General features: G+C 36.4%; 1 protein-coding gene and 1 pseudogene across 1 annotated transcript in view; both read right to left on the bottom strand.

Moving 5' to 3' along the window:
- Adam9 (ADAM metallopeptidase domain 9) overlaps positions 1-16,495 on the bottom strand; it is a 147,938-nt gene that overhangs the window by 23,418 nt on the left and 108,025 nt on the right. Inside the window, exons 15-16 of the mRNA XM_023722019.1 lie at positions 10,999-11,104; positions 5,967-6,150 (exon numbers count right to left, since the gene is read on the bottom strand). Of these exons, the coding sequence (XP_023577787.1) occupies positions 5,967-6,150; positions 10,999-11,104 (290 nt within the window). The remainder of the gene's footprint in view (positions 1-5,966; positions 6,151-10,998; positions 11,105-16,495) is intronic.
- On the bottom strand, positions 3,474-3,592 carry LOC111818346 (annotated as a pseudogene).

Consider the following 16,495-nt stretch of genomic DNA (forward strand, 5'->3'; position numbering starts at 1 on the left):
GAACCACAGCAACCTGAGCCTGACTGCTTTGTTGAAGGAGCCACTTAAAGAACTGAGCTAAGGGGCAGGCCCCCACATATTCTTATTCTTAACTTATTAATTTGTATAACTATAATGGTTTTTTTAATGTCAACTTGCCTGGACCATAGGGGTGGCCAGATAGTCAAAATATCATTCTAGGTGTTTCTGGACAAATCTAATATTTCAATCAATGGATTATGTAAAACAGCCTTCCTAATGTAGCATGGCCCCATCTAATCAGTTGAAGTCCTGAACTAAACTAAATAAACCTTCCCACATGAAAGAGAATTCTTCCTGCAAGCCTCTTTCAAGCTAGGACCTCAGGTTTTTTTCCCTGCCTTGAGACTTGAACTCAAACATTGGCTCCTTATAGATTTCAAGCCTACTGACCTTCAGAACCACCTCATCAGCTCTCCTACTTCTCAGGCCTTTGAACTGCAATATGGCCTGGAGGAACATCATTGGCTTTCCTGAGCTTCCAGCTTGCCTACTGCAGTTAAATTTCACACACATTTATTTATTTGTGTGTGTGTGTGTGTGTGTGTGTGTGTGTGTGTGTCCTAGAGGTTCTGTTTCTCTGGGAAATTCTAACAGGGCCAGACTGAAACAAGCAAACATACCCCCCCAAACAAGCGAACTATATAAATGTTTAGGGAAAAGATTTTAGCACACTTACCAGGATGTATATAAATCAAGGATAAAACCTACAGTGGTATGAGGAAGAACTAAACACTATGCTTTTTCTAGTAAGTGAAGTCTATTCTATAGGCTTCCTATTATGGACTCAAGATTTGTCTCTCCAAAATTCAGACGCTGAAACCCTAATCCCCTGAGTGATGATATCTGGAGACGTGGCCTTTGAGAGATATGCAGAGAGGATATCATGAAGGTGGAGTCCCAGTCTAATGGATTAGTCTCCTTACATGAAGAAATGCTAGAAAGCTTGCTTGCTTGTATTCCTAGATGCTTCACACACACACACACACACACACACACACACACACACACAGACTAAACCATTTGGGCACTGAAAGAGTTAGCATCTGCCATAGGCCAGAGGAGTTCCAAATGGAAACCTACATAGCCAGCACCTTGAACCATGAGAAATAAATTCCTATTTAAGTTGTCCAGTTTGTGTTATTTTTTCATAGCAGCCAAGCAGAGTAAGACATTCTCACACCTAACTTTCGGTTTATGAAGTTGTAGAAAACAAAGGGATTATACCAACCTCACTGCAATAATATCTGATTTGTTTTTCATTTGGTTTTTGCTTTGTTGATCTTTTTCCATTAACCCAGTACACTTTCCAGTCTCTTTCTTTTCAGTAGGTTCACCTTAGTCTTCTGCTTCCCTCACAGTCACAGCTAAGCAGAGAGTAGGCAGGCAAAGCACACAGCTTGGATCCTACTGCTCCTCTTGCATTATTCCTCTGCACATCACAACCAGCCCTTCATGTTCTGCCCTACTGTCCTTTTCCAAGATATCTATACTTTTCACTAGGAGAACAATAATTCTACCTAGCCTGGGGGCACTAGGAAAATGGGAGGTTTGTCCTCCCCTGTAATAAGCATAAAGGTCTGTGTAGAGAAAGAAATGAAGCTCAGAGAGAAGCACTGAGGAAAGAGAAGGGAGAAGATTCAGAGGATCATTATCTCAGATTCCAAATTCCAAAGCTTTATGTCTGATCTTCTGGGACTAGAATCAATAAATTTCTCTTTATTCTTTAACCTAATCTTAGTTAACTTTTTGACACACTTAAACTCTAACAACACCTGTCATTCTGGCCTTCTAAATATGTAATGCTTCTAATGTCATATCAATTACTGCTATACTGTTTCTCAATTAAGTGTTTGGGAAAAAAAGGGGTAATAAAGGAAAACAAGAGACAAAAAAAAAAAATGTCATAGGACTGTCCTGCTACAACGCTGTATATGGTTAGATTTCTAAATTTCTGTGTAAAAATATGTAATTGTTTACTACTACTTTTTTTCACTTTTTGTTTCTTTTTTCACATTCTGTAGGGATTTAGAGTTTAACATATCAATGCTTGATGGAAAATACTTGTTCCATGTTATGTCTAAGATGTCTGATATTCAGATAGTGAGGTTAAGCTCAATTGCCTATGTTATAGGGTAATAATATCAATAAACTGCTCTTCTGGAGGGTTAACAACTTAAGTTTACAGACCTAAAATTAGTAAAAAGAAAGGTTGCAAGGATAGCCAATATTTTGGCCCTAGCCATTCAAGGTCAGTGAGGACTCAGGACATAAGGAACCTGTACTGAAACATCATGTAACTCAGTTGTGTCCAAAATTTTCTGATCAAGGCGATTATGGAGCCACAGAGGAAACTGATCAACGATGTAGAGTGTACCTAAGAAGAGTCACATTAAGAGAAAACATTCTCTCATGCTTTCACAGAGAGCAAACTGGTCAACCAATGGCCGTGACTCATTCACATGGCTGACACTGACAAGGATCTACAAACTGTGGTACAGGGTTTCAGGGTAAATCCTGAGGGAATCTGACTGACCTTATCAGATACAAAGTTACATTTCTTTTTATATAGGTCTTGCTTCATCTTGGTCTAAACTATCCAGCAGGAAAGTATAAAAATGAGGTATGAAAAGTAAAGCCATATTAATATGCTGAGCTGTAAAAGGTTCAAGTCAACAACTTCTGACATTGCCAGTCCTACGGATAACCCACTACTATTATGAACTACTGGACTATATTGGATTATTTTGCTGAATTCACGCACCTACAATATTTAAATGGCAATGGAAGACCCATCTCTAACAAAACTAAACAAAAAGGGGATAGGGGCCTGCCCCTTAGCTCAGTTCTTTAAGTGGCTGCTTCCACAAAGCAGTCAGGCTCAGGCTGCTGTGGTTCGATCCCCACAACTCAAGCCAGCCAAACCTACCCCGAAGGCATTCGGAGCCAAAAAAAAAAGGGGGGCGAGATACAAAGGAAGGACTATTTTGTATCTGTACATACAAAATGGATATATATACAGCTACTTTCTCTTAATTCAATGAGAAGATCTGTACTAACAGTGTTTGGACAGGATATCATGTGTGCATCTCGTACTATGAATAACTACTACGAAGACAACAATATGCAATGTATTAATTATTGTAACTGACCTACTAACCTGTTTGGAAACTCACAGCTATTTGTTTCTCAATAAAATTAATTTTAAAAAACCCTCTAACAGCAGTAAAATTTTACATATTTATAATCACATATTATAGCTTCAGAAGTATGAAAGTATGTTCTCTAAGCAAGTAGACCTATGGAGTACAGCCTAAAGAAAAATATAGCATTACCAAACAATGTTCAAGCCAAGAATATAAGATTATAACATAAATTATAAAAAATAAAATACTGTTATGAATACATCAATTAAGTAAAATATGTGTTTAAAAATGTAAACTAGCACATGGAAAGCTCAAAAGAAAATAGTAATTGTCTGAATAGCTATCAAAAAACTACTGACAGTTTCAATTAGCAATAATCGCGCCTCAGATAAACCTCATTGGCTAAGATACTGCCACTGCGCAAAGCTGTTTCAAATCCATTTTTGTTTATTTCATTCTAATCAGAATTAAAAAGATAGTTTATTTAAATAATAAATATTATACATCCCATGGTAATAGCCAAAATCATCTGTAATCTTGGAAGGCTATGCATAGTCTCGGTCATATTAAGGGAATGACAAATATTGTGAAAATTCTACTAATGCATTTAAATAAGAAAATTAAACCCAAATAGTAAATATCAGAAAGGAAATTAACTCTTCCCATTTATAGAGGATGACTGTTTATCTGAAAAGTCTATAATCAACACAAAAATATCAAACTAAATCTATTGCTAGTAATGAAGTATATATACACAAATAATCTTTTAAAAATACCAACAATAACCAGTTAGAAATATAAACAAAACAGCTTTCTTACAAATAAAAAAGTAGAAAACACTAACAAATAAGAAAAATAATAGGATTGCCTATTCATAACATAAGTAAAACTTAAAACTAATCAAAAATTAAAATGGAGCTTTATAACTGCACTTTTAAAAGAAGACCCCAAAAAATGGAGACACATACCATGATCTTCTATGGGAGACTCAATAATGTAAAGATGTCACTTTTCCCCATAATAAATGTGTAAATTTAATGTCATCCCAACCAAAATTCCAAAGCGCCTTTTAAAATTTTTTTGCACCTTGACAAAATGATCTCAAGTTCATCTGAAATGATAAATAAATGAAAATAGCCAAGAAAGCTATGAAAAAAGAATATGGGGGCATTTGTATCACTGGATATTAAAAATATATTATAAAATCATCCAAACTAAAACCAAAGCAGAACTGACACATGAGCAGTCAGACATGTCAATGGACAAGATTAAAAATAACTATCTCCTATTATTCTGAGGTAAGTCTCGCAAAATACATAAAAGAGAAAACCATAAAATAAAAGAATAATAGAACTGAGTGCATAAAAGTACAAATATGGCAAAAAGTACTGAAACAAAAAAAGAGGCAAGCAAAAAACTGGACAAACTGTGTGTGTGTGTGTGTGTGTGTGTGTGTGTGTGTGTGTGACATATGGCATAAAATTCTTTAATAACATAGCCAATTTTTAAATCAACAAAAACATCACAAAGTTAATCACAAAAAAGAAATGAGTTTATATAGGCAAAAAAGTTCAATATCTCTAATAAAGAAATAAAATTTTAAAAATCACCATTAAGAGTTTTAAAATGACTGCAAATTTTAACTGTGCTGTGGAAAATTTAAAACACTTCATACATTTAAATACTTTATACAATTAAATAAAAAATTAAGCCCAAATAGTAAATATCAGAAAGAAAATTAACATAAATGTTGGAAGGAAAACAAAACCTTTCTAAAGAGGCATCTGATAAAATTGTCTGCAAACCTTAAAAGTATATACACTATTATAGTAAGCTCAGAAAGCAATTAAAGTCCTGATTTTTATTTATTTATTTATTTATTTTTTTTTTTTTTTTTTTGCGGAATCAGGGACTGAACTCAGACCCTTCTCTTGCCAGGGAAGAACTTATTCTACTGAGCCATCTACCGGTCCCTGAATTTTTTTATTTATATAGCATGTCTCAGCATTGTGTATAGCAGCTACAAGAGCTAAATTTATCTGCAAAGACAGATCCAAAAATATATGGTATTTTATAAGTAGTGAGGAACAGAAGCAGATACAGACTCAGTAGATAGATACTGAGATGACTTTGAGAGTCCGCTCATCTTCAACAGGCTACTGAAGTTCTGTTCTCTCAGGCTCCTCCCCTCTTTTCTTCACTCTATAATCTTCTGTGTAAACTGTTGTCTTTAACTTTTCCATTCTGCTGCCTAATATATCTTATATGTGGCTTAAACTTGCCCCAGCCTTTTAAAGTATTTAATTCATTAACTTTCTTAATTATATTAACTGTATTTACCCTAAAAGGAGCTTCACCTAGGTTCTTTTCTCATATGGAATCATTGGTAGTAAATCATGCCTGGCTAACTATGCTCATATCTGAGCCACATCAAACAGCTATGGTTAACATAGCAAGGAGTAGGGACAGGGCAGAAAGAGTGACATTTCTCGTACAGAGCCACATACAGACACACATTCAAAATCCTGGAAATCCTAAGTGTCTCAATAATAGCAACCTGGCTACTAAGTTTAAGTAGAGGGAAGAAATATGCCCAGAATATTACAAAATGGAAAAGTTATGACCCCAATGGAAGCAATACAGTAAAATTATAGTTGTTCTTCATTGTCTTCTTGGTGGTTTTGTATTTTCTAAAATGTTTATAATAAACATAATTTCTCTTTTAACTAGAAGAGAGTGGCCACTGACTTTATTTAATGATTTTTTTTTTTCATTTTACTAAGTAGGAAACATTTTGATTACCTTTCCAACATCACATTTTGTGCCTTCATTCACCATTCCTGGATCTGGAACATCTGATCCTAGCTGGAAATCCACACCCCAACACTTGGTACCTCGACTAGGTGTCTGAATAATAGCAGGCACAATTCCAAATACAGGCATTTCTTGCACATTCTCACACTGGAGCTTTCCACACAAAGCATTCCTGTAAAATGAAATAAATAATACAAATATAAAGTAAATCTAGTGTATATAAAAAAAGAAAAATTACACTTTACATTGCAAATATAAAAAGAAGTCTGCTTCTAGTTGCCTAGAGGAATCTTTAAAAAGTGTGTAAGAGCAATAGAGGTCAAAAATGCTCTCTTTATAGTAACAAAAAGAAGAGGATGTAAATTATTAGGGTACCAGCTAATGTTGATGCTCCTTCTTCGCCCACTCCTAAGCCCTTCTCACTATCTACCTAGAGCTCAAAATCGTCTACTAAAATTTTTTACAAATACAATTTTATAAATGTTACCACACAGGAAACATAGCAATATCAAACATAATCATTTTCCTCAATCAGGAAAGCTCCCTTCTAAGCACGTTCTAAAGGCTAGGGATACATCTCAGGGATAAGACACTTGTCTAGCATGTTCAAAGTCCTGGGTTCAATCCCCAGCATTAGAACATACACACACATTCCAGTTTGTCTTTCTGCCACCTGAAGCAATATCAAAATTCAATTATGGCTTCTTAAAGAGTTACAGTAAGGATATTATATTCTGTAATATAAATGAGAGGATTCTGCCCGTCTTTGCCAGGCTAGCTCTTAGTTACTAACTATAGACTTAATGCACTAACTCATTAATTCACTAATTTGGTATTAGAACTCTATGAAGGCTTCCCTGACCACAATGCCTATGACAAAGGTCATTAAAGATAAATGTCTTTTTTATGGCACTTTTGTTATGGTTTAAATCTACAATGGTGGGGCCAGGAAGATAGCTCTGTAGAATAAGCACTTTCCTGGCAAACGCGAGGGCCTGAGTTGAATCCCCAGTTCTACAAATAAATAAATCTATAATGTCCCCCCAAAATCTCATGTGTTTAGAGGTGAGGCTTTTGGAAGGTGATTGGATCATGGAGGTATGACACTCATCAGAAGATTGACTTATGAGTTCATAGCTCAAGGTACTGTTAAGAGGAAGTGTTTGGTTGGAAGAGGTGTGTCACTACCGGCATCTCTTTCTGCTTCACAGCTGCCATGAACTGAGCAGCTTTCCTCCACCACACCCTTCCACCATAATGTTTTTGCCTTAAAGTCAGCAGATTGTAAATTGAATCACCCAAATTATGAACCAAATAAGTCCTCTTCTTTTAATATATGTGTTACCAAGTATTATGTCTCAATAACTAAAAAACTATTACAGAAAACTATGAAGTATTCCTGATCATGTGTCTTGGGAGCCTTTGGAACTCGTTTGTAGAAACAGTTCAGAAAGTTTGGGACATGTAGTATGTCAGATAAGTCCTACAAAGTTATAAACAGAGTTTGATAGAAGACTTTGGTTGAAGCTCAGAAGACCACAATGCTGATCAGAATGTGGACAACAAAGGCCAGGCTCAGGAAGTTTCCACTGGAAAAAAAAGGCTACACTTATAGTTGGATTCATGTGTGTTACACTCTGGCAGAAAATCTGTTTTTATTTTGCCCTTGTCCTGAGACTTTGAGGAGACTGAGATTAAGGCAAGTGGACTCATTTATATGACCAGGGAAATTTCAAGATGCCCTAATATTTAGGCTGTGGCATGGGAACATTGCTTTTATTAAGTGTTTGTGGGATGAGTAAATGATGGTACAGAATATTGAGTGAAAAACGAATGGGTGGAAAATTAGTATAACTGTTGGAATTATAGAGCTAAAATTAAAGGATAAGTGGGCTAAACGTAGACTTGAAGGGACTTTTTTAGGCAGAACATACCTTTGTTTTTAGCTGGATCCTTTTGGCCAGATTTATCATGAGAATTGTGGTCAAAAGACAGAACAGAAAAATTTAAAAATTTTAATATTGGTAAAAAGAAGTGTAGCTGCTAAAGAAAATCAATACCATTCAAAAGGAGCCAGGAAGGCTGGCAAGATACCTCAGTGGACTAAGTGCCTGCTTAGGTAAGCATAGGAGCCGGGGTTCAATCCCTGGCACCACATGCCGTGCCAGCCCTGTCCCCAGGTGTGCTGAGCCCACAACCAAGTCCAGACATGGTGGTGCGCAATTATAATCCTAGTGCTTGGAAGGCTGAAAACAGAAGCATCACTATGAATTCAAGCTGTATAGTGAGACCCTGCACAAAAAAAAAAAAAAAAGGAACCAAGTACCTTGTACAGGAACAACAAAAATTCCTTGAGAACACCTCAAAATTCAGCAAAAAGGAAATATAACAAATATTAAGAAAGTATCTCTGAAAGGTAGAACCATATATGATTTCTTTAGACTTTTCCTACATATTATACATTTTCTATGATAAGGCTGATAAAGACAGTGGTGACAGTGATGATGATAAGATTACACTGAAGCAGGCACTATTTTTTTTTTAGATAAGGTTCCACTACATAGTCCAAGCTGGCCTTGAACTCACTATGTAGTCTAAGGTTGTCCTTGAAATCACAGTGATCCTCCTACCTCAGCTTCCCAAGTGCTGGAATTATAGATGTGCACCACCCCTGACACAGGTACTATATGCTTAATACTAACATTCATCAACTTCTTTAACCTCAAAACACTTGGAAATAGGTGTTACTATTTTCCCCACTTTACCTAAGAGATGGGAAGAAGTAATTTGACCACTAGGTTAAATGTTAAACTAAACTTCTAACCCATGGTGTTCAAATACTATTCTTAACCTTATATTATTTTTATACTACTATATTATCATTGCATTTGTCAAATATTATCCTTATACTATTGTAAAATATTTTCTTTCATTATCTTTACATTATTATCCTTATAAACCTTATATTACTGTTATAAAATATTATTTTCACATTGCTATTATAAAATATTTCTCAGATGATGTACCCAGTGATTTAGAAGTTATATCATATAACGTCAGTATTTTTAACAACCTAGTCATGAAACTAAAAAGTAAAATAACACTAAAAACAAAGGTATGTCCTGCCTACAAAGGTCCCTTCAAATCTGCATTAGCCCACTTACCCTTTAACTTTAGCTTTATAATTCCAACAATTATACTAATTTTCCACCCATTCGTTTTTCACTCAACTTTCTGTACCTTCATTTACTCAATTCACAAACACTTAAACACAATGTTCCAGAAATCATGCTACACATAAAAAACTAAATGTATCACTGGACTTCATAGTTCACTTAAGAAAGGTGATAAGTCACATAACAAAATAAAACTGATAAGGCATACAGAACAATTTTCCAGAGATGATAAGGAAAATTTGGTAATAATAAAAAGGTAAATTCATCAAGAATACATAGAGAAATAAAAAGCCAGCAAAGTCACAATCATAACTGAAGAGTCTAATATATCTCTCTCAGAAGTAGAAGGAGCAGATAAAACAGACCTCTCCCAAAGATGAATGTGATAATTAATTTGATACACAGAACAGCACATCCAACTACTGCAGGATGTAGTTTGTTTTCAACTGCATGTTGAACATTCACACAGAAAAGCCTTACACTGGGTAATTATATATATCTCAAATTCCAAAAAGCTAAAATCACACATAGTATGTTCTCAATGGTATTAAACTAGAAAACAAAATCAAATATATGATCAGAATATTCCCAACTATTTGGGAAATATGCAATACATTTTTAATAGTTCATGAGTCAAGTGACTAATCAGAACATAAAATAGAATACTGTATATTAGAAATATCCAACATAGAATATTGTATTACATTAGAAAATGAATAATAAAATATAACATATAAAATTCTATGAAAAAGTGGCACACAACATTAAGAACACTTGCAAGAGAGATCTCTGACCCTTAGAGAAGCCACACATTAACAACGATCTAGAAGATGAACAGAATTAACCAGGCTGAGAAACAATAGCACCTGCAGAGGCTGTGGCTGAAAGACGCATGTAGGCTGGAAAGGCTAACATACTGCACAGAGGTGGCATGTACAAAAGGACAGACAGTTGTGTGAGGAAAAGATTGTAAAGTGTATTCCACACAAAGGAAAGTAGCAGCTTCAAAGAGAAGACAGTCAACATTTTTGATTGACACTAAAAGGCCAAACAGCACAGATTTTAAAGTGCCTGCTGGACTTTATGACCTGGAAGTTACTGCTGCTATTTCTTTGCAAACACTGTCTCACTATGAGTTGCTTAGCCTAACTCGTAGCTTAGGAGGTGGAGCCAAAAGAACCAATACACAATCTTACAGAATAATTCCAATTATGTAAAATGTCAGCACAAGTATGTATAGTGCACAGAAAAAGGAACAGATACACTGAAATCTTTGACTACATACAGACTGAGATAATGGGTGACTTTTTCCTCATAAATAATTTTTAGTATTATAGTCTTAAGAATAAGGAAATCTTATAGAAATAAAAAAAAGTTTTAATTCATCATTTCTAAGTTATACAGACTCAGACAAAACAACGAAGTCCAGAATTAATTCAAGTATCTTTACCTTGGGACTTAATAACATATTTTATTGAAAGGAAAATGAAAAGAATATTTAGTTAGGGTTATTATAGATCAAGGAGAAAAATAGTAACATTCTAAAACTCCCTAAATTTGAGAAAGTTGATGATTACTGAAACAACACATTTTGCTGGTTTTGTTCTTAAACTTGTGTTTAAGACTAAGTTTGAAAAGGTAGGTAAAAGGGGCCGGGGAGATGGCTTAATGGAATAAGTGCTTCCCTGGCAAGCGCAAGGGCCTGAGTTCAATCCCTGGTTCCACAAAAAAAAAGAAAAGAAAAGGTAGGTAATTACAGGAATAAAAAGCAAGCAGTCACAAAAAGCCTTCAAGATGACTGATCTTATAATCTTCCACGATGTTCTGACCTCACCTCCACTTACCCAGTGGCACATTTCTTGTATTCATTGCCAGAGAAACCACAATTGCCAAATCTGTCGCCTTTAGAATTCACTTCAATGAAACAATCTCTTGGGGCAGCCTTGGCTTCTGTAACATTAAACATTTAAAAGAGAAAAAAGTTGTCAATTTAACTGAGAAATAAAAGTACACACTATCATATTCCCTACACCTAGATGAAGTTACCTCCACAACTCTGTAAAGGTTTCAGACCTTAAATATAAAAAATTTTGTTCCACATTTTTCTTTCTTTTTTTCTTTTTTAATATATTTGGTATATGTTCTTACTATGCAGCTCTGACTCATAGTTATCCTCCTGTTTTCAGCCTCCCCAGTGCTGGGATTACAGGTATGTAACAACATGCCTAGTCTCAGTAGTTGGCTCAGTGCGCCTATGTGCAGGGCCAGTGCAGCATGTGGTGCCTGGGATCAAACTCTGGTCCCTGCGCTTGGCTAAGCAGGCATTTAGAGCACGGAGCTATCTTGCCACTCCTGCTCCACATTTCATATTAAACAAAGAAAAAGTAACAACACACCTCCCCCTTATTACTAAGTGTATGGCTTTTTCTCTTAAAGATAAATATTAACAAACGTGATGGGGTTATTATAGATCAAGGAGAAAAAAGTAACATTCTAAAACTAAATGTGGAACACTCCATACCTCACAGTTAGGAGCAGCTGGGACTTGAGTCCTGTTGTAGGTCTTGAAGCATGGAGGGATGTGGGTCCTATGAGAAATGCGCATTATCTTACCTGACACACACATATTTCATTAAGTGGAACATAATAACAGTTATTGCTACTGTTCCTAATGACTCACGATTAAAAAAATAAGTCTTGAAGATGGGCAGATAGAACGCTAGAATCACTCTGGCATTAACCACATGAGAAAGACACAGCATTTGCCTTAATCTGAAGAGCAGCTGCACCATACAGAGAGCAACCTTATTAACATCATGGCCAGCTCCATGTGTGCTCAGCATGTAGCTCATGAAAAGTGCTGCTCTGCCTCAATATCAAGTGCAGGGGTTTTCATCAGAGGGACAACAGGCAGCTCCCTGAAACCCTTTATCTGTGCCTCAGAAATACAATGTAGCTAGAGAAATTTCAAAGCAAATCTGATTGTGGCATTTCCACATTTAAAACCCATGTTTGTCCAGGATCTAGAGTAGAAAATCTTAATCTGAAATCCAGTAATACACCAGTGGAAGCAGCATATTCACCCACAGTGGACACAGCCTCCTCTGTCCAAGGGGATGAAGCCTTCATGACCTAAAAAAATGGGAACAGACACCCTGAAGCAGGTGCCAGGTAAGATAATTCCCATTTTTCTTAAGACCCACATTCCTCCATGCTTCGAGACCTACAATGGAACTCAAGTCCAAGCTGCTCCTAAATGTGAGGTATGGAGTGTGACACACATGGAGACTCACTACACTCCAATAGGACCTTGTGCATTTCTCATTTATATAGACAAAAATCCAAGCAATGCAGACATGAACAGATATTAAAGACATAGGATAAAGGGAAATGGAATCAGGCTGTTGACAAGGGCTAAGAAAGCAGAAATTCTATATTTTAAAATTCCCACTCAGAGAATTTAGAATAGCCTCTAACAGATTGATTGGCTGAGCCATGAAACAAAGAGAAAAAGAGGCACAGGATCTTGGCCTGACTTGAGTCAACTTATGGGGGCAGGGGGATGTGTACTTCCCTAAAAAGTCTCACCTTTTAGGGAAAACCCCAGTACACTACCAAATTTTAAGTTACTCATCATTATGTCAGCCTTTCCCAAGGTATTCATGCTTGTTGGCCAGGAAACTCTACTATGTGCTGAACATGTTTATAGTTGAAAATACTTATGGCGAAGCCCTAAGCTCCACTACAATGGGATTTGGAGATGAGTCTTTTAGAAGAAGAGTTAGATGAGGTCATGGGGTAGAGTCTTCATTATAGATTAGTGATCTTAAAAAAAAAAAGAAAGAAAGGGAGAGAGATAGCTTTCCCACCACCATGTGAAGATATAGATGAGAAGTAGCCTTCTTTAAGTAAGGAAGAGAGCACTCCCCAAGAACCAGATGTGCTGGCGCTTTGACCATGGCTCTTCAGCCTCCAGAACTGTGAGAGATGCGTTGTTCAAGTCACACTGTCTTGTTATAGCAACATGCTATGATCTGAATGCCTGTCCCTCTAAAACTCATGCTGAAATTTAATTGTCATGGAAACAGCATTAAGAGGTTAGACTTTTAAGAGGGCATCAAGCTATGAGGGCTCTGTCCTTATGACAGTCAATTGGAGTAAAAAATGCCCAACTGGCTGAGCATACTTCTAGGTATGGCTGAATGGAATGAAGCCAGAAGACCCACCCTGGGCATGAGTGGCACCAATAGGTTTCCCACTTGAGTGGATAAAAAGAGAAGGAAGCCTTGCTTCTATTTCTCTGGAGGAGCTCAAGTCTTCACCTTTGCCTTGGAGTATGTCTCCTGGCTACCAGCACAGACCTTCTGGCCTTCCATAACAGACTCCTCAGTTTCCTGACATGGATCTGCACAGAACTCTATCGTGAGCTCGAGGCCTTCAACATTTGACTGGATTCTTCATATCTTCAGCATGCAGATAGCCCTTTGGCAATCTTCCATACCTAGGCAGCCACAGTAAGCCTACCTTATAAATCAATAAATCTTACATTAAATATTATATAGCATATTAAATGTTTCTCTAGTGAACAATGACTGACACAGACATTCCGATGGGGTTAATGCCACTGTTGGGCCAGCCAAATAGCTCAGTGGATTAAAGCACCTGCAAGCAGGCACATGGGCCGGGGTTTCGATCCCCAGGCCTGAAGTGCCGGCCCCGCCCCCAGGGCACACTGATATGGCCATTGAGACTGGGCATGGTGGCACACACCTATAATCCCAGCACTTGGGAGGCTGTAAACAGGAGAATCACTATGAGTCCAATCTAGTAGAAAAAGAAGAAAAGACTTAAGTCAACTCAATTAAAAATGAAATGGCCGGGGAGATGGCTCAGTAGAATAAGTGCTTGCCTGGCAAGCGGTAGGGCCCGAGTTCAATCCCCAGTTCCGTGAAAAAAAAAAAAAAAAAACATGAAAAAGACAAAATCACAACAGGCACTGCCAAAATCCAGATTAACTACTTTGAAGACCTGTACTCCAATACATTGGAGAATCTAGACAAAATGGGCAAATTACAAAATACATAAGAATTATCAAAACTGAACCAAGAATATATTAAAAACAATCAGTAATTCAATAACAGGCAATGAAACTGAAGCCAACAATAAACGTTTTTTTAAAAAAAATTTAAAAACCTACCAACTAAGAAAGCTCCAACAACTGATGGATTTACCACTGAATTTCATAAAAACATCAGGGAAGGTCTAAGGCCCATAACACTAAGCTCTTTAATGAACTTTAAAGGGAAATAGTACATCCAAAATCATTCCTGGAAGTGAGCATTAAACTGATTCCAAAATGAAACATGGACCCAAGCAATAAAGAGAACTACTGACTAATTTCTTTAACGAATATTCACATACAAATCCTCAACAAGACACAACATTGGCAAAGAGAACGCAATAAATCAACAAAAAGGCGAATCATCATAAGCAAGCAGTCTTTATTCTAGGGCTCCCAGAGATCCAATATATATAAGTGAAATGCATTACATAAGAAGAGAGGACATAAAAAATATGATCATCTCTCAACAAATCCAGAAAAATTCTTTGACAAAATCTAACATCCATTCATGATAAAAATTACTATTAGTACAATATCATACTCAAAATAGCCAAAGCAATCAGGCAAACAAAAGAAATAAAAGGGATATGTATAGGAAAGGAAGGTATCAAATTATTATTTAGCAGGATATAATGTCACATGCCTGTAATTCCACTTGGAAGAGAATGAGTCAGGAGGATCACCATGAGTTTGTGCCAGCATGGGCTACTTAGTGAGTTTAAGACCAGCTTGCTTTACAGAGCAAGACCCTCCGTTAAACAGAAAAAACACACATCTCTCATTTATTTGACATGCTCCTCTACATAGAAAACTCAAAAATGTCCATCAAAAGACTCCTAAAATAATTAAATTCACTACTATAATAGAATACAAATCAACACACAAAAATCAGTAACTGTCAAACATCTATAATGAACCCTACTGAGAAAGAAATTAGGAAAATACCACACACAACAGCAGCAAGTAAAATATTTAGGAATTAACCTATGCAAGGAAGTGAAAGACCTCTACAATGAAAACCACAATACACACTCAGCCATAATGAAGGATAAACTTTAGACTTTCATAGGTAAATTTATGCAGCGTGAGGTCATACTTCTAAGTGAAATAAATCAGATTCATATATATAAACATCATATTGTCTCCCTAGTGTGAGAAGCTGAATGAGTAAATAAAATCCAAAATGTACAACAAATATTATGAAATGGGAAGAAACTATTCAAAAGGAAAGAGAAACTGACAGGGGGATGGAAAAAGGAAGGAAAAAAAAATACATACAATATAGTCAAGATAGTTATATTACTAGCTTCTCTTCGTTCATTGAAAATGTGCTAATATAGTTTTGACAATATTTCATGCCTATATCTTGTATTCTGAGTACAAGATAATAATATGCAATGTATTTTTATTATGTATTATTACTATCCTATTATCATATTTCAAAATTTTTTCTCTCTAAAATAAAAGAAAAAAAAACTGCAATACAATGAAGAAACTCAAAGAAGACATTAGAAAATGGAAAGACATCTATCTATTCCATCCCTATTCCTAGACAGACAGAACCAATGTTGTCAAAATGACCATACTTTCAAAATTGAAACACAGATACAAGGCAATCTCAATCAAAATACCAAAAGCATTCCTCACAAAGCTAGAGAATATAATCCTAAAAATGTATATGGAACGAAATTTTGGGACACCTTCGGGTACCTCAGGCACCGCTGCAGCCACCGCAGCACCCACAGGTAGGTTTGGAGGATTTGGGACAACATCTACAGCTGCAGGTTCTGCATTCAGCTTTTCTGGCCCAACTAACACAGGCACTACTGGACTCTTTGGTGGTACTCAGAACAAAGGTTTTGGATTTGGTACCAGTTTTGGAACAACAATGGGAAGTAGTACTGGTTTAAGTACTGGTTTGGGAACTGGACTGGGATTTGGAGGATTTAATACACAGCAACAGCAACAATCTACATTAGGTGGTCTCTTCAGTCAACCCACACAAGTTCCTACCCAGTCCAAACAGCTGATAAATACTGCAAGTGCTCTTTCTGCTCCAACACTATTGGGAGACGAGAGAGATGCTATTTTAGCAAAATGGAATCAACTGCAGGCTTTCTGGGGAACAGGAAAAGGATATTTCAACAATAATATTCCACCAGTGGAATTCACACAAGAAAACCCTTTTTGCCGGTTTAAGGCTGTAGGTTACAGTTGTA

This window comes from Octodon degus, unplaced genomic scaffold (genome assembly GCF_000260255.1).
Source record: "Octodon degus isolate 3935 unplaced genomic scaffold, OctDeg1.0 scaffold00088, whole genome shotgun sequence".
NCBI lineage: Eukaryota > Metazoa > Chordata > Mammalia > Rodentia > Octodontidae > Octodon > Octodon degus.